This window comes from Musca domestica, unplaced genomic scaffold (assembly GCF_030504385.1).
Source record: "Musca domestica strain aabys unplaced genomic scaffold, Musca_domestica.polishedcontigs.V.1.1 16, whole genome shotgun sequence".
NCBI classification, from domain to species: Eukaryota; Metazoa; Arthropoda; class Insecta; order Diptera; family Muscidae; genus Musca; species Musca domestica.
The window spans coordinates 15632408-15655785 of record NW_026712219.1 but is presented as its reverse complement, the minus strand read 5'-3'; the positions used below and the strand labels follow the sequence as shown (position 1 = coordinate 15655785).

The 23378-nt window shown below is 35.0% G+C and overlaps 1 protein-coding gene across 8 annotated transcripts in view; it reads left to right on the top strand.

Moving 5' to 3' along the window:
• LOC101892503 (uncharacterized) overlaps positions 1-19165 on the top strand; it is a 247949-nt gene extending 228784 nt beyond the window's left edge. For 6 of the 8 annotated variants that reach the window (XM_059120165.1, XM_059120166.1, XM_059120164.1 and 3 more), the window contains 5 exons: positions 5491-5612; positions 6056-6448; positions 6520-7630; positions 10065-10186; positions 10315-19165. In XM_059120165.1, coding sequence (XP_058976148.1) covers positions 5491-5612; positions 6056-6448; positions 6520-7630; positions 10065-10186; positions 10315-10471 — 1905 coding nt within the window. In that variant the 3' untranslated portion in view covers positions 10472-19165. Of the gene's footprint in view, positions 1-1058; positions 2182-5490; positions 5613-6055; positions 6449-6519; positions 7631-10064; positions 10187-10314 lie in introns of those variants that run through there. The other 2 variants (XM_059120168.1, XM_059120167.1) reach the window with 2 other exon arrangements.
• Positions 19166-23378: the final 4213 nt, after the last annotated feature.

Here is a 23378-nt window from a genome sequence, read left to right as displayed (position 1 = left end):
ATTGCGAACATCCCTTTCAAATGTCATTCTGTCGGCTCTTAACTACCAACTTTGAATTATTATTTTTTTCTTTTATTTATTTCTATTTGAAAATGTTGAGACTTATTCTTGCAAAGAACTGGCTGCCTTTTTCATTTTCCATTTCATTACATAAATGTAGCTGTTGTTGTTTCTTTATCTTTACATCATAATTCGCCAATTAAGAAGTAAAAAAATTCTAAAATATATTAATTTACATTAAAAGAAATCTAATTTTCTAAAAAATCCTTTTTTCGATTTTTTTCTTTTTTCCAAATAATAAAATAAAAAAATATTTGTTGTTGTCCAATTTGCTACGCACTTCTATTAATACAAAAATTAAATATTGCTTTAAAATCATTTTTAAAATACAAAAATAATATCTGGCTTATTATTTCCTTCGGTTGTTTTTTAATTATACGTGTATTTATGACTTGTGTGCTTTTTTATATTTATCATATTAAAATATATTTCAAATATTTGTTAATTTCCAATTAATAACCATGGTGAATGTTTGTTTGTTTTGTTTTGGAATTTTTTATATATTTCAATATTTAACTAATCTATTTTATAAAAACCAAACTACACTTTTTGTAACCACAACACCGTCATCTACATCACATGCCCATTAATATTGTAATTTTGAAACGAATTCCTTAATGACATATCCCAAATACTACTCACACACGACCACCTCCATGACTTCACTTTCTCTTTTGTAATGTAATATTTTGATTTTTTGGGTGAATGGTTTAATTTTTCTATTGTAAAATCTGAATAAATCAAACTTGCAACAAACTGTAAATATCCCCTGTCCTTATCCCTATCCTTACAACAAAAATCCAAAACAAAAATGTTGTTGTTGATTGTTTACATTTTGGCTTATTCGTTCTTCTTCATCACCTCAATAAAAAAAACCAAAACCGTCAAACCATAACCACCACCATCACCACTACTCTACCACCAACACCTTTATCCATTGTGATTGCCAATGATATGCTGCATTTCGTTCATCCCACCCACAAAAAAAAAAAAAAAAGAAAGAGGAAGTGAAGAAGCATGAAAAATCATCCAAGAAATCTAAGAAGGAAAAGAAATCCAAAGCCAAGAAAAACTCCCACAAACACGATGATGAAAATGTTGGCAAGCAGCACAAACACAAACATTCCAAGAAAAAGAAGTCGAAAAACAAAGATCAAGAAAATGTGGAAGATGCCAACAGTAGTCTCAATATCAAAGCATTGTTTGAGAATCCAGCTCAGTCGTCCAGCGCCACAACAATGGCAAATGAGGAGAGTTCAAATGATGCTTCCCGTACCACAACTGAGGACAGTGCGTCGTTGAGAGTGTGTGAAACAACAACAGCAACAACAATCAAAATCAATCTGACCTACCAAACTCCCAAACAACGTTTCAAAAATGCCTTAAAGGCAGCCAGTTCGACAACAACAACCAATCCCACGGCAGCGGGTTCTACGATACCGGATTGACCCGAAACAACAAGTTTCCTGTTTCGGCCAGCGGCTGCCAACCCAGTATGTACATGTTTGTGTTTGTTTATTTTTCTGCATTGGGAGCAGCATATCCCGGAATGCTTGCTCCGGATTTTATTGGTCCGTGCCGGGATTGAGGAAAACCCCGGACCTTGGTTCTGCTCGGTTTGTCAGAACGTCATCCACCACAGATCTGTCTCGGTGCGATGTAATGGATGCAGAGAGTGGGTGCACTTCAAGAACTGTTCCGGATTAAGGCGTTTGCGAGACTACAGCGAAAGGGATTATGTTGCGACTTGCTGCAGTAACGTAGTCCCCAGCGAGTCCTCTTCTTCGTCGTCCTCGTCAGAGACGTCGTCGGAGTATGGCACTCCACCGCAGTCTCCAGAACAGCAACCAACACCGCAGCACCTAACGCCACATGTTGCTGTTCCAACTCCGGATTGTGCATCATTCTTGCAATTCAATTGCAACGGACTTCGAGGCAAAATAGATGAGATAGTGGAATTTATGAGTCGGAGGAATATTAAGATCGCAGCGGTGCAGGAAACCAAGCTGAATGAAAATTGCAGCCTACAACGTTGTTATGGTTACAACGTACTAAGGAAGGATCGCACCAGAAGTGGAGGTGGGGGATTAGCGTTCCTGTTACACCATTCTGTTCAGTACAGACCTATCTCGCTTGAGCTAGTCTCTAGTGACCCATACATGGAATGTATGGGGGTAGCAGTCAAGTGTGGAACTGCCGAGGTAGAGGTGCTTAATGTGTATATCCCGCCGATTAATAGCTGTGAACCACGTTATTTGCCTGATATTAGCCCATTATTGGTAGGCAATAACCGCCTGGTACTAGGGGATTTTAATGCCCACCATGAGTTGTGGCATTCCGTCCTAGGTAATGACCAGAGGGGATCAGCGCTGGCAGAGCAGATTGACTGCTCCACATTCTGCACGGTTAACGAGGATGCCCCCACCCGAATAAGAGGAGAGTGTCACAGTTCGCCAGATTTAACCATAGTGTCACCCGGTCTGATAAATGACGTGACTTGGCAACCCGTCATTTCTCTTGGCTCAGACCATCTCCCGATAATCGTCTCCATAAGCAGGTCGCCCGATTTCATAACCTCTGAACGCCGCACTTTCCTTAACCATGGGAAAGCTCACTGGCCAGAGTTCAGAGAATTCACCAACCGCCGCTTCAGAGAACTGCCCAACCCTTCTGATGTTCGGGTAGCAGAAAGGATTTTCCGAAACATCATCAGAGCTGCAGCCGCTCGCTATATACCTGCTGGTCGAATACCCGAGATAAGACCAAACTTCCCAGCAGAGGCAGCGGGATTAGCAAACGAGCGTGATGATCTCCGTCGTACCAACCCTACTGATCCTAGAATCAGTGATTTGACAGTGGAAGTCAACCGGTTGGTGCAGGAGCATAAGAGGAAAAAGTGGCTAGACCATCTGAAGTGCTGCAACATTGGAACCGATATGAGTAAGCTGTGGGTAACGGTTAAGTCGCTCTCGAACCCTGGAAAAAAGGATGATAGGACCTCAGTCACTTTTAACGACGTAACGGTGACTGATCCGAAGAGGTGCGCGGAATATTTTAACCGACAATTTGTCGAGCACCCCGAGAGTGATAGGGCGAAGCGAAGAGTACTACGTCGTATCAGATCTCTTCCCGCCGAGGAGGAACCACCACAGTTTACGATGGGTGATGTTGCAAATGTCATCCGTAACGCTAAGTCATCCAAAGCGTTGGGCCCGGACGGAATCTCAATGGTAATGTTGAAGCAGCTGGATACGCCGGGAGTCGAGTACTTAACAAAAGTTCTCAATTTGTCGCTAGCCACCTACATAGTGCCCGAAACCTGGAAAATGGGCCGGGTGGTCCCGCTACTGAAGCCAGGCAAGGATGCCAGTAAAGGCGAATCGTACAGGCCGATTTCGCTTTTGTCGCCAGTAGCAAAGACTCTTGAGGCTTTACTCCTCCCCAGCATTAGAGGAAGCTATGCAGTTGCCAACCACCAGCATGGATTCCGTCCACAACATAGTACCACAACAGCATTACACGCCATTTCCACACATATTAGTAGAGGACTAAACCAGAACAGGCCGTGTGACAGAACAGTGTTGGTAGCCCTTGACCTATCAAAGGCATTTGATACGGTCAATCATGCCACACTGTTTGAGGACGTACAGAGAACTACCCTCCGGCCAAGTTTGAAACGTTGGATAATCAACTATATGTGTGGACGCCAGTCGTACGTGGAATTCCGGAACAAGAAGTCCAAAGCCCGTAGAGTGAAACAGGGAGTTCCCCAAGGTGGGGTGATATCTCCGGAACTGTTTAACCTCTACCTTTCCGGAATTCCTCGCCCTCCAGACGGCATTGAGATCGTAACGTATGCGGATGATTGTACGATCATGGCGTCGGGTCCAGTGGTCGATGACATATGCGAAAGGTTGAACCCCTATCTCGCGGAGCTTGCCGCATACTTCCACGCGAGGAATATGAAAATATCCGCCACGAAATCAACGGCCACACTCTTTACCACATGGTCTGCGGAGATGAGAACACAGCTGAATGTTCAGGTCGAGGGGAATTTAATACCGACCACGAACTACCCCAAGATTCTTGGGGTAACGTTCGACAGCATGTTCAAGTCGTCCGCGCAAGCCACAGCTATCTGCGACAAGATGAAAAGTAGGAACAAGGTCCTCAAGGCGCTAGCCGGCAGCTCTTGGGGTGCGGACAAAGAAACCTTGTTGACCTCTTATAACGCGATAGGTCGGTCTGTGGTCAACTATGCGGCTCCAGTGTGGTCTGCGAATACTAGTGCTACGCAGTGGAAGAATATCCAGACCTGCCAGAACGCTGCCCTGAGAACTGCGACAGGGTGCCTCCTCATGACACCAGTGGACCATCTACATGAGGAGGCGAAAGTCCTTCCCTTACGTCAGCATAATCATATGCTTTCGTTGCAGTACCTGCTTGGGTGTTACCGTGAGAGCCATCCCAACCATCACATGGTGGATAACTCTCCCCCACCCAGGCGTGTCAGGAAGGACATACATGATCTAGAGAGGGAGGTCCAGCGCTACAAGAGAGAGCCTCTAGATCAAGAAGCCTATCAGGCAGGTCTGAGTGGCATTCACACCGATGCAGTCGCGGATGCTATTAGCAGTTACAAAGTGAATGCCGTCCTCGGAGTCCACCCCCCATCCATTGCAGCCGAAGAACGTCAGCTGCCTAGACAAACCAGGGTAGTTTTGGCGCAATTACGTTCAGGATGGTGTAGTCGCCTCAATTCGTATTGGGCACGAATTGATGAAGATGTGCGTGACGCCTGCCCGGCGTGTGATACAGGCCCGCACAATACGCTACACCTTTTTAATTGCTCAGCCAAACCTACCCAACTCACTCCAGAGGATCTCTGGCTACAGCCCGTTAAAGTAGCCGAATTTCTAAACCTGGAGCTGGAACCAGATTAGCAGAACACAAACACACACATGTACTACTGCTACAACAACAACAACAACAACAACAACCTCCAATTCCTCTTCCCCCATTCCCCTTGTCCCATCCACCCACCATGGCCAGCAGGAAGATGTCAAATCCTCGTCATCAATTCCCGCACCAATCCCAAGCGACGATGATGATGATGATTGTGATGAATCCCTATCATCTCATGATTCTAGTCATTTTCTTAAAGAAACCCCCTCCAAAAAAGCTTCAAAAAAGAATTCCAAAAATTTAACAGCCAAAACATGTTCACCAAAAACAACAAATCCCAAGTCCCAAAATATCACCAACACCACCAAAACCACAATACACACAAACGATTCCGATTCCCATAATTCCCCCCTTTCAAGTCTATCGAAATCCAACACAAAAACAACAACAAATACTAAAAAATTAGGTAGAAGCCGTAAAAGAACCACATCTACAAACTCTTCCACCTATTCGAATTCCTTACAGAATTGCCAGTTCTGCACATCTGGCGAGAATGAGGATAAGCTATTGCTGTGTGATGGCTGTGATAAAGGTTATCACACGTATTGTTTCAAACCGAAAATGGAAAATATCCCCGAGGGTGATTGGTAAGTATTTTTTTTAACAAAATCGAAAATTTTAATATTTTATTTTGGAATTTAATTTTCTGGTCTGAAGTTTTTTGGTTGGTTGGTTAGATAGATGATGAAGCAGCAATTCTTTTGAAACGCAACAAAAAAACTCGTAACAACATGAGTTGATTTTGATTTTGGTCATCTCATAATCATCTAAAAAATTTTGAAAGCGTTTTTTTTAACTTATTGTCCGTCTCAGTTTCTTGTTAATACTTGTGCGCTGCTACCATTTCTTTTAATGACCTCTTCCACCACCCATCACTAAGAAAACATGTTGTCATATCCACCCCCTCTCAAGAAAGCACCAATCCAACACTAAAATTTCAAAATTGTATTTTTTATTTCCATTTATCCAAAACATATTTAGCGAATGACGTTCTAATTTTCCCTTCTTTTTTCCCGCTTTCTTCTTCAAGGTATTGCTTTGAGTGCGTCAACAAGGCCACCAACGAACGTAAATGCATTGTCTGTGGTGGCCATCGCCTGCCGCCCGTTGGCAAGATGATCTATTGTGATTTGTGTCCGCGTGCTTACCATGCCGATTGTTACATTCCCCCACTGTTGAAAGTGCCTCGTGGCAAATGGTATTGTCATGGCTGCGTTTCAAAGGCACCACCACCGAAAAAACGTTCCTCTAGCAGCAAACCTCGCCGTGACCGCGACTCATCATCCACCTCGCTGTCCAAACGCAAAGACAAACATCACAATACATCGTCCAGTTGTGAACAATTAAACACCTCGGCCGATCATCATAACTTGCACAACTCGTCACACGACGAATCAATGACTTCCTTGCCGCCACCATTAAGGTAAGGAAATACTTGCCGAACCAAATGTCTGTCCATGGAATTTTGTATTGTATTCTCTTTAAATTTTCTAGTCCCGCCCATTCAGTGGCTTCCACCTCCTTTGATGATCATCACAACAATTCCATAGATACAACGCGCTTCCAAAATCAAGTTAGCAATCGTCAAGGTGCATTAAGTCCGCACAATATGATCAACGCCAACAATGCCGCGAACAATGAATACAACGATAACAGCAGCATGGATGGCGGCGGTGGTATTGCCAGCTCTAATGTCAACACACCGGCCGTTAATCATGGTCTGCTCTTATCGGCCCAACATCAGCAATTGATTGGTGGCAACCTGTCAGCAGCCATGGCAGCTGTACAAAATCCCACAACACCACAAATTCCCATGTCAATGCCCATGACAATGCCTTCGCAGCAACAGCAGCAGCAACAACAACTGTTTAATAGTATGCCAACATCGTCTTTGCTGCCGCCCCAGCCTCAGGCCATGTCTCCCTCTCTGTTTGCCAATTTGGCCGCAACACCTGGCATGGTGGGTGTAAATCAAACAAACAATCATTTACCACCATATTCAATGAATTCAACGGTTGTGGGTACATCTCTCATACAACCCCCACCACCATCCTCCATGGGCTTGGTGGCTAGTGGTTCCACCACCCCTCTACAAATGCCACCGGTTAGCAATCAACCAATGCCCATAATACCCAGCCAATTACCAATTTCCATAAATATGCCAGTTTTATCGACAGCAACTCTGCCCACATCAATGACAACAGCGGCGTCGGCAACATCTTCTTCGACATCATCGTTAATGTGTTCAACAACATCACCACAACATTCCCTAACATCACCGCGTTCCTCAACACCCACCCAACAAGGCCAGCAGCAGTCAATGCATTTCAATACACCCTTGCAACAGCAATTTCAGCAACATTCACCGCAACTAAATGCTCCACCAGCCCCGGCCACATCGCCGGCTGCAGCTGCTCTAACACCACCCATTGTGGGTGGCGGTGGAAATAGCACAACGACAGCATTGGGTCCACCACCACCCCTAAACATTCATGCCGTACAGGAGGCTAAGGAGAAAATGAAACAAGAGAAGAAAGAAAAACATGCCACCAAGAAACTAATGAAGGAGTTGGCCGTGTGTAAGACTGTTTTGGGGGAAATGGAGGTAAGTTTTTCGTTTGATTTGTTCTTTATGATTTGGGGAAGACATTGAAAAAGAATACATACTTGAATATTACCAATTGCTAGTCAGGCCATTTAAATTATAATTATAGTACTTCCTTGAAAGCTTACTAAGAAAGGAAGAACTCTGGACGAGCAATAGAAAATATTTTATGGAGAGAGGATTTTAAGAATGCCGTCTAGGATGATGTCTGATATATATGAAAGAGCTCTAGAAGATCTTTTATATTGGAAAGATTTCTAAAACCAATTCCCATCAGTTCCCTTGTTTTTTGTCTGGGATATTCTCCCCAGGAGATATTTTAAAAATAACACCTTTGTTATTATAAGCAACAGGCAAAATTCCAAAGTACCAACGGATTTTAAGTATTTCGTAGTATTTTGTCGGACTTTCGATTCAATAAAAATCTTGAGATCTCTTAAGTTCTCTGTGTGTTTCCCATTTCTTCTTGCAGAGTGCAGACAATGAACATCCACGCTTTGTTACATTAGCAGTACTGATGTCCTTATGACTAAAAACCGTCTTTGCAAAATGTATCCAATAGGTAAAGTCCCAATTCACCAATTGATGTTAGTTTTGTTGAAGATTTTAGACATCCTTTCGACTCAATCAAAACCATTCCTATTTTTCTCTTCGGGTTCTTAGTGGGGAGGAAACTGCCAATTCTAATTTAATCAAGGTTCAAGCAACGATTCAAGATAACTTGGCACTATGCGAGTATAATTTTTCCGAAAGGCTAATAGTTTTTCTTAAAAAAGGTCTTCTGGTTTTCACAGAAGTTCAGAATATCTTCTAATAGCTGAACAGAAGTTTTCCATATAGGATGTTATTTTATTACAGAATACAATAAAGATATTCTCTCCGTAGAAAATGCGACAATCTTCTTTAATTTATTCGTTTTATAAATTTCGAACCAGAAAATCTTTCGAGGAGTTTATTAGGGATTTCCAAAAAAATTTGTTGGTGTATCAAAATAATAATTCCAAAATAAATTTCTAAAATTGTCTGCAAGTATTCTTTTCTCATTTTATTCCCTAAAATCTTCAATCCGTTGTCGATTAATGATTATAACTTTCAAAGTTTTATCAGAACCAGAAACTGGGAAAAAATATTTAGGTTGTATAGTATAAAAAAAAACAATGACTCCTTGGGATAGGACTGTATTTTTTCATAATAGTATGGAGGGTATATTAAGTTTGTCATTCTGTTTGTAACACCCCGATATATACATTTTAGACCCCACAAAGTACATATATTCTTGATCAGCATAAAATTCTATGTCGATTTAGCCATGTTCCTCCGTCTGCCCGTATATGGAAATCACTCTAGCCTCCGAATGAAATTTTTAATCAAATGTATATTTTGTCTGCCGTACCTTTGGTATTTAAATGGGACACGTTTTGGTATAGCCCCCATATAATAGTACCTCCCTCTTTCGGTATTTTGGTGATCTAAACGGCATTATTCACCGGATATGTTTCAAATTTGGTATTTGAAGTTCGTAATGGATACTACAGCCTATGACAGAAAATTGTCCGTGCAGGTTCACGCCTTCGTATAGCCCCCATATAAGAGTACCTCTCGATATTCGGTATTTTGATGATTTTAGCGACATTATTGACCTGAATTGTTTAAAATTTGGTATTTGAAGTTCGTGATGGATACTTCAGTCTAAGACAGAAAACCGTCTGTGCAGGTCCACGTCTTCGTATAGCCCCCATATAAGAGTACCTCTCGATATTCGCTATTTTGATGATTTTAGCGACATTATTGACCGGAATTGTTTCAAAATTGGTATTTGAAGTTCGTAATGGAGACAGCCTATGACAGAAAATTGCCTACGTTTTGGTATAGCCCCCATATAATGGTACCTCCCGATATTCATTATTTTGATGATTTTAGGTACATTATTCATCAATTTTTTTTTCAAGTTATCTATCTTATGATAGATAACTTGACAAAAGTTGCCTGTGTAGGTCCACGTCGTCGTATAGACCGTAATATGATAACCTTTCTAACAGCATATTTTTAACGGATTTTATTTTTTTGAAAATTGCCAAATTCTTTCCAAATGGGGGAGGGTATTCAAAGTTTGGCCCGGCCAAACTTATAGTTTTTTTCACTTGTTTTATTATCAAAAATTGAGTTTTTTTCTGCAATACTCAGTGGGTCAGAAACTAGGTTCAAACAACTATTCCTACACGAATACAAATTAACTTGGCACTTTCTGTGGGAATATTTGAAAGGATTTTTGATATATTTACTTTATTGATATTGAAAACGGCGCATATCGGTCTATATTCTTGTGTAGATTCCATCATGACGATACCGCCTTTTTTGGGAAATGTGCAAATTATTATTAGTTTTTTTTTGCTTTTTTATAAATTAATTTGATTTTTTCCTTCATTTTTTACAGCTCCATGAAGATTCATGGCCATTTTTATTGCCAGTAAATACCAAACAATTTCCTACTTATCGTAAAATCATTAAAAATCCTATGGATTTGTCAACTATAAAGAAAAGACTACAAGAATTAAGGTAAGTGATGGGCCAGAAGGCCTAAAGACAGTTCGGTTCACTAGACCAATGACTAACAAGTCTAAGACCTCTAATTTATAATTATATATTTCTAATTCTTTACCTTATTTCCTCCCATTATTTTGCAGTTACAAAAGTCGTGAAGATTTCTGCGTTGATGTGCGGCAAATATTCGATAATTGTGAAATGTTCAATGAGGACGATTCACCAGTGGGTAAAGCTGGTCATGGTATGCGTAAATTCTTTGAAATGCGTTGGGCTGAGTTGACAGACAAACATTCATGATATCAATTGCAACAACATACACCAATGACAGGAGCCGCAGCAGCTGTCACCGCAACACAGCAGACGCAACAGCCACAACAACAACAGCAACTCAAATATAATAGTGAATAAGGACAACAATAACTTAATGATGGAAATGATGAAGCTGAAAAAAAAACAGAGGAATACCACACAATAATAATAATATAGTAATGTAACAATGAAATGTGAAACATTTTATCTCTTTTTGTTTACAAGAACAACAACAAAATTCAACACACATACACAGATAAGTAAATTAATTTATCATATAATTCTATATATATAGTGACATAAAAGTAAATATTAAAAAAAGGAAATTAACAAAACAAGTGAAAGCAAATTAAGAAAAAAATAAATAATAAAATGATAATCTCACACCACAAACACTGACACACAACCGAAAAAATCTCTTCCCGGTAACAAATTTTTAAAGATTAATAATTCAAAATATGTATTATTAAAAAGAAAATGAAAAAACCAAAACAAATGCTTGAAATGAAATGTATTTACAAAAAACGGATTATGTCTCACATCATCTCCACCTACTACACACATCCACACCAAATACATTTAGAAACAGCTAAAACAACTATTAACATTTGGATTTTAACGGAAAAATGGAAAAATTTGGGCAAAACATTTTTATCATAATAGCTTTGAAATAGAGCGTAGGTCTATGTAAATTTTCATTGCTAAAACGTGTTTGAAAATTGATAGTCTCGAAATCAGTTTTTGATTTAAAAATGTAAACATGACGATTTTTTCTTCTAAATTTGTATTTTTTTATTTTTCTTTGAATGTAATTTATAGAAATGTTAAACGATTTGGTTGCACTTTTAATAATATAAAATTTTATATGGCATTTCTTAAAAACAATTTAAAAATACTAATCTCAAACTATTTTATTATTAAAAAATGACACATTATTATCATGTTTTATATTCCAATCCAAAAAGGTCAGAAGTCCGGTTTCCAATGCTCTTTGCCATTACAGCAAACATTAAAATGACTTTAATGAGGAATAGACATCTAAAAAGATGCCAAATCAAAAATTTTGTAAAACCCGATGTTAATTAAATTTTTAAGATTTTTAGGAATATTAATTGCAGTTTAATTCTGAACGCATCATTTAAACAATTCTAAAGAAATTGAATTGCAGAAAACATTTACACCGCTTGAGCATGGGAACAGTGAAGTTTTTTGGAACCATATCGCTTTGATGAAGAGGATAAAGAAATATCCAAACATAACCGTTTATTTTCTCACTTCTATGATTCCAACAACCAATTGTGAATAACGATTTTTATTCAACAAATCCTATAAATGTTGATGTTCTACGGTAATGTTGGTTTTCAATCCTATCATTGAATTTTCTCCAATTAAAAGACCAGAGCCAAATACTTAAGTCCTTCTCATTGAATTTATCTACAATATGTCTGTAATTTGGTGTTTTATATGACGACCAGATGGCCTTTTCGAGAAGAGACTAGCAGAATCAGAAGATAATCTCAGGAAGACCAAAATGCATTTTCATAAAATCAGAACGTCGTTTTATAGAAGGAAGATTAACGACCGTAGTATTATCTCGTAAATGACCAGAATAACTTTTCAGAAAAATCTAGGGTCTCATGAAAAATTTGAAAAAGAAGGACAGAAGTTCTTGTCGTAGAAGGCAAGATGGTCTTCTTGTAGTTTCTCGCAAAAGAGCAAAATAAAGTCACGTATCATAAAAGGCCGGAGGAATTTCCATCCCAATGATAAAGGCAGAAGGTATTTTTATTAATAACAGAATATTATCTCAAAGAATGTTTGTAAAAGACCAGAAGAACTACTTAGAAAAGTTTAGATTGTTATCGAATGCCAGAAGATACTTCAAAAGAAAGAACAGAAGTACTTGTCTTCTAAGACAATAGAATCTTCTCATAATTTCTTTTAAAAAAAACAAAAGATATTTTAACATAATTTCAAACTCACTTAGTTTAAAATATCAAAGTGCCCATCCCTTGGATAGTCAGAAGGTCTTTTCATAAACGATCGGAATGTTATCTCAAAGACTGGTCGTAAATGACCAGAAGAACTTCTTAAAAAAATTCTACGGTCTCATTGAATCCCAGAGGACAGAAGTTTTTGTCTTAAAAGACTAGACCCTCTTTAAAAAAACGTCTAAGGTCTCATGGAATACCAGAAGGATAGGAGTTTTTGTCTTAAAAGGCTAGAGTGTCTTTCTCTTCATAGAGCCAAAAATATAAAATTAGATGATTTTGTATCCATCGACGATCAATGAGTTCAACTTCGTCTTTACTCTTGATGTATGAGAAATAATCTCCATGGTGAAAAAATTTTCGACTTCTTAAAATTTTCGAAATGTAGATGTTCTTCCTTGTGCGACCAGATTATAAAAAAACAGAAGATCTTTAGAATATGGTCAAAAATTCTTCTTGGGAAAGACTTAAAATTTATAGTTTGCAAAGAAAATATTAAAATATTGCAAAAAATATTCAAAGCATTGTCCACTCTTTTTTTCGTTTAATTTTCTCAAATTTTCAACAAAATTAAGTGGTTTTGTCAGACCGTCCGTAAATGAGTTTAACTTCATTTTTTATATCTCTATTTTTGACAATCCAGAACATCCTTATATTATCATTTCCTTTGGGTTTTAAAATTATTTTACATATCCTGAACCAACCCACTATTCCTCAAATTAAAGACAACATTTTAATATACAATTTATTTAATGTCAATTTAAATTTAGCTCAGAAAAATATAGACCCAATTTTTAGTTGGTATATAGATATACTCATAAAATTACAAATTTTCTGTGCAATTCAAATATACTCGACGTTTTTTGTAAAAATATGGGTTAAAATGACATTCAATTGTCGAGAAGAACTTGAGTAGTTTCAAGTCGATGACACAACCGGGGTCTAGTAACGACCTTCGATTATGTATGGTCTATGAACTTTAACATATCTTGAGGAATAAAATCTAAAATATAGCTATAATACCTAAATTTGAACAAATTATCTTGCATGTGTCCAGTACAGATTGCTTCGGGTTTCCTTGGGCCGAATGGAATCAATAAATTAAGGAGCAACCAAATGTTTTACATTCTTCGCACCGAAAAATATTTCAAAATTTCCTACTTTTCTCTATCTTTGTTTTGTTCCTCACAGCATTTAGCATTTGTTTTAAAAATAATATGGGAAAGCTTCAAAGTTTCCTCTTTTTCTTTAATAATTGTAATTTTTTTATATCCCAGCGTACAAAATCGCCAGCAAATGAATATAAAAGAACAAAACGCATTTTCAATTATTTTTCATACATTTTCAACACAAATTTAAAAAAATATATCTACACTGAAATTTTGTTTCAGTTTAAAAAAAAGTATACTCATTGCAACAACAACAACAACAAAAGCAAAATATATATGTATTTTAATATATTTTAACTTAAATTATTTTGTTTTAAGTTTGTCATTTTAAGAATTTATTTTACATTAACCTACTACACAACTATTTTGTATTAATTTTTTTTGTATTTTTTCGCAAAAGTAAAATATTTAAAAAAAATAAACTAACTAAACAGTATTTTCTTTTTTTACATATTAGATATATTAAAAACAAAAAAAAAAAAACATAAAATATAAAACAATGAATGAAAAACAATTAGTTTTTCTTTAAAAAGGAAAGGCTTATTGTAATAGAAGAACAAAAGAAATAACAGAACAAAAATCGTATTATAAAGAAAGTATATAATAAAGTAAACAAGTAATCCCAATTAAAAAAATGCAAAATAAAATCGAAAACCTAATAAATAAGGAAATGTACTTTGTAATTTATAAATATTTGTATTTGTTGTACTTAGGTTTTAGTTACACAAAGAAACAAAAACACACACACAAAAAACTTACATTCTTAAAAATTAAAAAAGATAACAAAACAAAAACAATGAACAACAACAAAAATGTGTATCAAATAAGAAAAATGAAAAACAAAAAAAAAAACACAAAATAAATATTATTTTTTAAAGCCCAAAACACAAACAAATGAAAAGCATATACGAAAAATACAAAAAACGAAAACACAAAACAATGCATCATAAGAGCACATCAAAACACACACAGTATATACACCCATACATATATATTTATATATAAATATATATATGAAAAAATTAAATATTATATATAGTTGCATTATTACCTATAGTTATTATCATTATTGCTATAACAAACAAAAAACACAGAAACAAACAAATAACTACAACCATTTTTACTATACATACAGTACCAGTATTTAAGTTGTAAGATTCACAAACATTAAAACAAAATTATATATAATTAACTATACATTAAAAGTATATAAATATATCACCAATTAATTTTAACTTTTCCTGGCAGCTTGTCTCTCTCGCCCTCTCAAATGAATTCCTTTTCGAAAACAAAAAAATCATTAATTGTATTGTTTCGGTAATGTATGTTTTTATTTAATTTATTTTCCTTCTCTATTTTATATTTTTTTTTCTTTAAAAATGAATGCTCTACTCGATACATCTTCAAAACTATATATAAATAAATACTTTTGTATCGTTTTTTTATTTAGTTATTTATAAGTTTTAAACAAATTTAAATGTTAATATAAAATCCTACTTTTATAAATATAATACACATATTTTAAAACAAAAACAGAACAATGTTTTTTTCAATTCACATTGAGTGTCTAAATATAAACATATTTGGCGTTTAATAGGTTTATTTGGGTTTATTTCTTTGACAATTTTTTGACAGATATAAAGGCGCTTTAACTTGTAGCTTGTAATTCAAAATATTTCCTAGTGTGAAGTTTCAAATGAAATACGAAGAATATTACCAAAAGCTCTTCAACGCTTATGAAGAAATATTATTAAAAGTATTTTCAATACAAATTGAAAATTCAAAAGTTTGGAAAAGAAACATATATTGCATTGATCCAGCCTATTTGGGAAGAAGAAAGAAGCAAAACTGGGAATTTTGTCTCCACGTTTAATTGGAAAGGAGAACAGCATTTTTCTTTTCAAATGCCGGCAGTAGTCACAAATATGTCTAAAAGGTAACAAATAACAAATATGTCTAAAACGTAATAAATATGTCAAGGCTCTATATTTAAAATTGGGGTCCCCTTTACTTCAGTTAGGGCTATATAAAGGCCCCATAAAAGTTTAGTCAGAGTATTGAAAAACCTTTACTACCCGAAATATTATTAAATCGCCTTGGCCTTTTGCGCATCCCAGATTGTTTGTAGTTCAGTAAAATTATAAGAAAAATTTAAGTGCATTTCGGCAAAAGCTAAATTTGTCCATTATACCCTCAGCCATATGGCTACAGACAGTATGTATCATTTGATGCGGCCAAAACGTGCCTCATCGAAATAAGGGTTTTAGACCCTAGGTCTCTTTGGACCAAATCCGTTTCGGGACATTTGGAGTCAACGTCGATGTCCGTCGGGAGTATCCGATTTGGTCAAAACTTGGTACATCGTATTATTGTTATCAAACTAGGATTGATGGGTAATATTTGTCCATTCCTTCTGGTAACAAATTATTTTGCTGCACAGAAAGAGAAAGGATAATCCGATTTGGTTCCAACTTTTTAAATCCTATATTTGCATATTTTGCCCATATTTGCATCAGGTGAGAAAATGGACAATATCGGTCCACTCCACTCACCACACAGTGTCACCATTTTTAATAATTTTTAATCTTATAAAATCTCATGTAAGAGTCCGATTGTCTTCAAATTGCACACATCACAATATTTTTAATAATCTAAGGTCTGGTACGACCACTCCTTCTAGTACCTCCCCCACAATGGATGAACATTTTGAATATCCATGAAGCTTATAAAACGCGAAATTAACATCCGATTACATTCAGACTTGGTACATCTCAATATTTCTATCAACATAAGATCTGTTATGAAGATGGTAGAGATCGAACCATTCCTTCTGGTAACTCCGCCACAAAGGGTCAACATTTTGAATATCCATTAAGCTCATAAAACGCGACATTAACATCCGATTCCATTCAGACTTGGTGAATCTATCAGCACAAGATCTGTTGTAAAAATGGTAGCCAAATTTTTCAAAGGAAATGTCTGAAAATCCACGAAAGAAGTTCTTTCTAAGTACTTTACCTCCTTAAAAGAGAAATGTCTATATAGCTCCACTATATCGTTTAGCCCCCATACAACGGTACTCCCGATATTCGGCATTTTGATGATTTTAGGGACATTATTCACTGGAATTATTTAAAATTTCGTATTAAGAGTTCCTAATGGGTACTACCGGTACTATGGCGAAAAATGGTAATTTTGTTTGGAAAATGTCAATTTTTTATTGGAAATCCAACATTAAAAGTCGTTTTTTAAGATAAAGTTTTATTTAAAAATAAAATATACAAAATTCAAAATGATACATGTAATCTTGATTTAAATTGAAGGTACCGCACAAAACAGTGACTTTCTGGACAATTCTGCTTATTTACGTACCCGTTGATGTTAAAATGAGCTGATCTTAAAATGGAAGAAGAAGGAAACTAAAGATATTCGACAGTGAAACAAAACACGAAACGTGCGTGAGCTGTTTAACCAGTGTTGCCAAAAAGATAATATTTCAAAAATCACTATAATGTTCGAAATGCTCTTTTAAATCTGTGAAGAGGTTGAAAATCGCCCAAATTTGAAAAAAGTGCTACCTCTAGAAGAAAAACAAAACATCGACTACACTTATTTATGCCAATGAGACACAAAATTTCGCACTGTATTTACGATGAGTGGTATTGAAAATAACGAACTTTTTTCATGAAAGTTTGAAAATTGGTATTTAGAGTTTGTAATCGGTTCTACCTTTTTGTGGTTAACATTGTCTATATACTTCTATTTTTTCCTAGGGTCCACATTTTCTATCGATTTTTTTAAAATCCAGTGTTTGTAGTTTCACCGGTGTCTGAACTACGTCCTTACTAGTCCACGTTTCCCATATAACGGCATATAGATGATTTTGGAATTTGAAACTCAGAATAGATACCAACACCTGTAGCTGGATAATTGTTCACGTTTTGGTGTAACGCCCATAACATTTTGAAGATTTCTCTGACATTTGCAATTTAAAATGAAATTCGTTCCAATATTACAGCCAGATACTTTTATTTAAAAATGTTTTCTTTATCGCATGGTAGATCTAGGAAAAAAATATAAATAAGAATTAATTTGTTGAAATCTACACTATTTGCCAGTCAAAACTTGACGGGATTTAAAAAAAAAATACATTTTTACTTACTAATGATAAAACCAAATTAAAAGAAATTCCATGTTAAATAAAATATTCGGCCTATTACTGTTGTCGTCGTCGTCACAAAATGAAGTCGAGGCGATAATAACGGTATTAAGGTTGTCGTTTTTTGTCGATAGCGATGAATGATTGCTATTATCATTGTCGATACAACAGTCGACGTGAAGTCTTTTTTAGAGAATATCTGTCACCGTAAAAAATTGTGACGACATTGTATTTTTTAGTCGATGTTGATATTTTAACCATTTTGTATTTGATATTTGACCATGAAAATAACAACAGCAAAACAATTTGGAAATATTGAAGCCATTTCCAACACTAGCGCTAAAACCTCCAGTTTATTAAAAACTCGATATTTTCGAAGTTTTTTTCCAGAGGTAATTGTTTTTACCCAAATTCCGGGAAACTGATTTCCCGGATCCACTTACCCGATATAGGAAATATAGGTATGGTTTGAAAACGTATACCTTTATCTACAACAACAAGTGGTCACATCTACAACAACAAGAGCTTGGAGAAATTTCTATTAGTACATGCTGAAAGCAGTCCTTGTTAATTCTGAAGCAATTTAAAAATCTAAAAGAACACATTAAGTACATATTTTTTTAAAGCGATAATTTAAAAAAAAATCAAGACGCATCAATAATGTTATTTAAAGATTTTAAAGCGTATATTTTGTAGACGTATCTATACAAATGTAGAGGTTTTATAGTTGAGAAAATACGAAAATTTTTTAGGTAAAGCGGTACATACTTTTAATTAAAATAAACCCAAAATCCTATGTCGATTAGCGTAAAAACACTTTCGCCCCTCTGTCTGTGTTGAATTTATACGTTTTGAAATATGTGGCGCCAACATGTATCTCTTGTACCAGATCCTTCGAGAGTAGTTCCAATTCACGTTATCAAGCTGATCCGAATTTCAATTATTGAAACACACAAACATTGAATTTGGTATTTTTATTGTTTTTATTTTATTTCAATTATCCTTATTTGTTTAGAAATTTGTATTATATCCAATCTGTGTATTACAAAGGAAATTTAGTAAATCAAACAAAAAAAAAATTGGTATTTTTACAAATGATCGAAAAATGAACTCAAAATATAACAGTGCAGCACAATAAAACTGAAAATAGAACAAACAAAACAACAACAAAAAAATATATATATTTCACAGCAGAAAAGAAATAAAACAAAAACTGATTTTACATTGAATAACAAAAAATAATTGAAAATAGTTAGTAATGGTAGAAAGGTGACATTGGAAAAAAAGAAATATATTTTAACAAATAGCAAAAGAAATTTTTTTTATTCGGAAACAGAAGAAACCAGCAAAACATAAAAAACCCCACAAAATGTTAAAAAAGCGTATACTTACAAATACACCCACACACACAAAAACAATAAATAAGAACTACTGTATTATAATTTATATGAAACATATTAAAATTGTAAATATATAAAACGAATTATTACTATAATACATAGAATATTTCCATATAATTTTAAGCTTAACATTTTAATTTTAACTCACAGTATGGCTACATTTTCATATCTACAAATTTATGTTTCCTACTAAATACAAAAAAAAAACTTAATAATATTAATAATAAAAAAAATATTTACGAATATTTTTTTGTCTGTGTAGAAATGGTATTTAAAGAAAAAAAAACATAAACAAACAATAATCTTTTTTTAATTGTAAAAAATATACATAATCTAAATGCAGCAGAAAAGGAAAACCAAATGAAAAAAAAGAAATACATTTGGTATCACGGATAAATTTAAACAAACAAAAAAAAAAATCTACTTGCGATATGTAACAACTTAGTGATGATATAAACATAAAAAAGTAAAAAAAAAACAAAAAGAAAAATCTTAAATTAGTTACCCTCTTAAAAAAATGATTACGAAGAAGTCAAGGCAGCATCACTCGATGAAAAGAAAAGAAAAATAAATACATACGCAATATATCAGTTATAATAAAATCGATAAAAAAAGCAAGTGATGAATGCAACTCGAATCGTCAGGCAACCACAGAAACAAACAACAAAATTATACAATATTATATTGAATCATAAAGAAAAATACACATAAAAATAATAAATAAATTGAAATGTGTTTCATTGTTATTTGGGAAGAGTAAGCTGGAAGAATTCAAAATTCGTAGCTATAACATGAGTTCGTGTCTTAAGTCTTTTGTTTGCAAGTAAAAATGTGCGGCATTTTTGGGCCTAAATTCAAACTTGTTATATTATATTCGACTACTTCCTTCACTTTATATGAAACTAGCTGAACCCGGTGCGCTTCGCTACCCCTTTTGATTTTATATGCATTCAAAATTTTATTTACGAATATACGTTGGTTAAAAAAAAAAACAAATTTAAAAATTATTCCACTACTTTAATGCTTAAATAACCAAAACCATTAGAAAAGCAGTAACATGACATAAATACACGAAGGGTTTGTCCTTCGGATTTATTTATTTCATAGCAAATACCAAGCGTGCAGTAAACTGCAATCTTTTGAAGTTGAGTGGCATTTCCATTGCAATTAGTGAATTCGAGATAGCAACATACTTCGCCGTAATAAGCGTATTTCAAATCAATTGTTGTGTTGTTTTTTAGTGTTAGCCTAAGGCGTTGTGGGTCAATGGTTCTTATTAAAATCATATCCCAATCGGATCCGATTTAAATATAATTTAAAAAAAAAAACACTTTTACACCAAACTCCGCCACACGTTTCATATTTCATTGAAATTGGTGCGTCAAATATGTGAAATCGGCCGATAATATATATATGGGAGCTATATCCAAATCTTAACTAATTTCCAATTAATTTGTCACATTTATTATTGTAACCAAATTCCGCCACACATTCTGAATTTCATTGGTATCGGTCATATATATCATGTTTGGTGCATAACATGTATGAAATCGGCCGAAATATATATGTTAGCTATATCCAAACCTCAACTGATTTCAATATAATTTGGCAATTTTTTCTGGTGCCAGATTTTGTCTCTCTCGCTTTGGGAGCATCAAATATGTGAAATCGGCTGAGTATATATATGGGAGCTATAATCAAATTTGAATATAATTTGTCAAATTTATTTTTGTACCAAATTTCGCCACTCATGCCGAATTTCATTGGAATCGGAAATACGTATCGTGTTTTGTGCATCAAATATGTGAAATCGGCCGAAAATATATATGGGAGCTATATCCAAATCTGAACCGATTTCAATATAATTTGACAAATTTATTTTCTAATCAAAATCCCGTTACATATTCCAAAATTTCTTTGGAATCGAACATACATATCGTATATGGTGCATAAAATACATGAAATCGGTCGAAAATATATATGAGAGCTATATCCAAATCTGAACCGATTTTAATATAATTTGACAAATGTATATTTGTTTTAATTTCCGCTACACATTCCAAATTTCATTTAAATTAGAGATACATAGCGTGTTTGGTGCATCAAATACATGAAATCGGTCGAAAATATATATGGGAGCTATATCCGAACCGATTTCAATTTAATTTGACAAATTCATTTTGGCTCCCAATTCCGTTACTTATTTTAAATTTCATTACAATTGGAAATACATATCGTGTTTGGTCCACCAAATACATGAAATCGGCCGAAAATGTATATGGGAGCTATATCCAAATCTGAACCGATTTCAATATAATTTGGGAAATCAATTTTTTAGATAAAATATATCACACGTTTCAAATTTCATTGAAATTGGGGATACATAGTGTGTTTGGTACATCAAATGCTTGAAATCGGCCGAAAATATATATGGGAGCTATATCCAAATCTGAACCGATTTCAATATAATTTGACAAATTTATTTTCGGATTAAATCCCGTCACACATTCCAAATTTCATTGCAATCGAACATTCATTTTGTGTTTGAGGCATCAAATGAACGAAATCGGTCGAAAATATATATGGGAGCTATATCCAAATCTGAACCGATTACAATATAATTTGCAAACTTATTTTTGTTCCAAATTCCGTTACGTTTTCCAAATTTGGAAACTGTATCTTCAACCAATCAATAGATATGTGCATATAAAATCTAAATTTTTGGGAGGTACCTCCGATTCTGATGCTATATCTCCAGTTCCAAGTGGACATTCAAAAATGTATATAGCCTATGTTACTTTCAGGCGATGTTGCAGTATATATGGAAATTTTCAGGAAAATCTGTTCAGCGGTTTTCGAGTCCATAAATTACAAACAAACAAACAAACAGACAAACATTTTCCTCTTTTATAGATATAGATATGTGATCATTTTGAAATTTAGGAACATTTTGAAATGTGCGAGAGATACCAGACAAATGTTGCTCTGCAGTACTTTGGCTCATTCCCGGCAAAGCACTTGCTTGAGGTGATCGACACTTTGGTATTTTTTAGTGTCAACCTTGCTTTCCAAAATACTCTAGACACAATAGGCCAACGGATTGGTATCCGGAGATTTTGGCGGCCTGCCGAATTTGGTTTTCTCCGATGAGCCGATTAGAAAACATTCGTTGTCCAGCAGTTTGTAAACAAACAAAATGATCGTGTTTAATTGCCAAAGAGGTCAGCTGAAAATGTGCTCCTTGTTTTGGCAAACATTTCCAGCGCACAATGGCCACCAAATTCTCCGGATACCAATTCGTTGGACTATTGTGTCTGGAGTATTTTGTAAAAGCAAGGTTGGCATTAAAAATACCAAAGTGTCGATCACCTCAAGCAAGCGCTTCGCCGGGAATGGGCCAAAATATCGCAGAGCAACATTCGGGCAGCGTGTGACGGTTTCATTGGCTGTTTGAAGACCATAATTCGTGCCAAAGGTGACCAATTCGAACAAATCTAGACTTATTCTAAAATTTGTTGCTATTTCCGACATATTTTGCTTTCATTCAATAAAATTGAGAAAAAAAAGTAAAAATTATGTCATTTGACTTTGCCGCAGTTTTCTTTTCTCACCCTGTATATGGGAGCTGTAACTATATCTGAACCGATTTTCACCAAGATTTGAAGCGCTTGTTTCTAGGTTGAATATAGTCGGAATTGACAAGATTCAGTTAATTTGGGCTGATATTAGCAATTTGGTGTACAATAAACCAAATAACGGATATAGATTTATATAAGAGCTATATCCAAATCTGATTCGATCTTGACAAAATTTTAGGCACTTATTTCTGAGCTGCATCTAATATCTGGTACCAAAGATCATTGCTGTGGAGAGCATATTACGCACTTGAAGGGCTGAAAACCCCAAATCGGATGAAACACATATATGGGAGCTTTATCTGAACCGATTTTCACCAAATTTGAAGCACATGTTTCTAGGATGAATTTAGCCAAGATTCTGTTCATTAGGTCTGATATTATTAAGGAGGTACGAGATAAATTCCATATTCACATCAGGTCTCTGGTTGAGAGAAACATTCAGATATAACAAGTTTGTTTCGCAAATTATGAGAGATATAACTGTGGAAAATTGTAAGACTCTTCGGTGGGGGTACCTGAAGAGGTGAGCCAATATCTG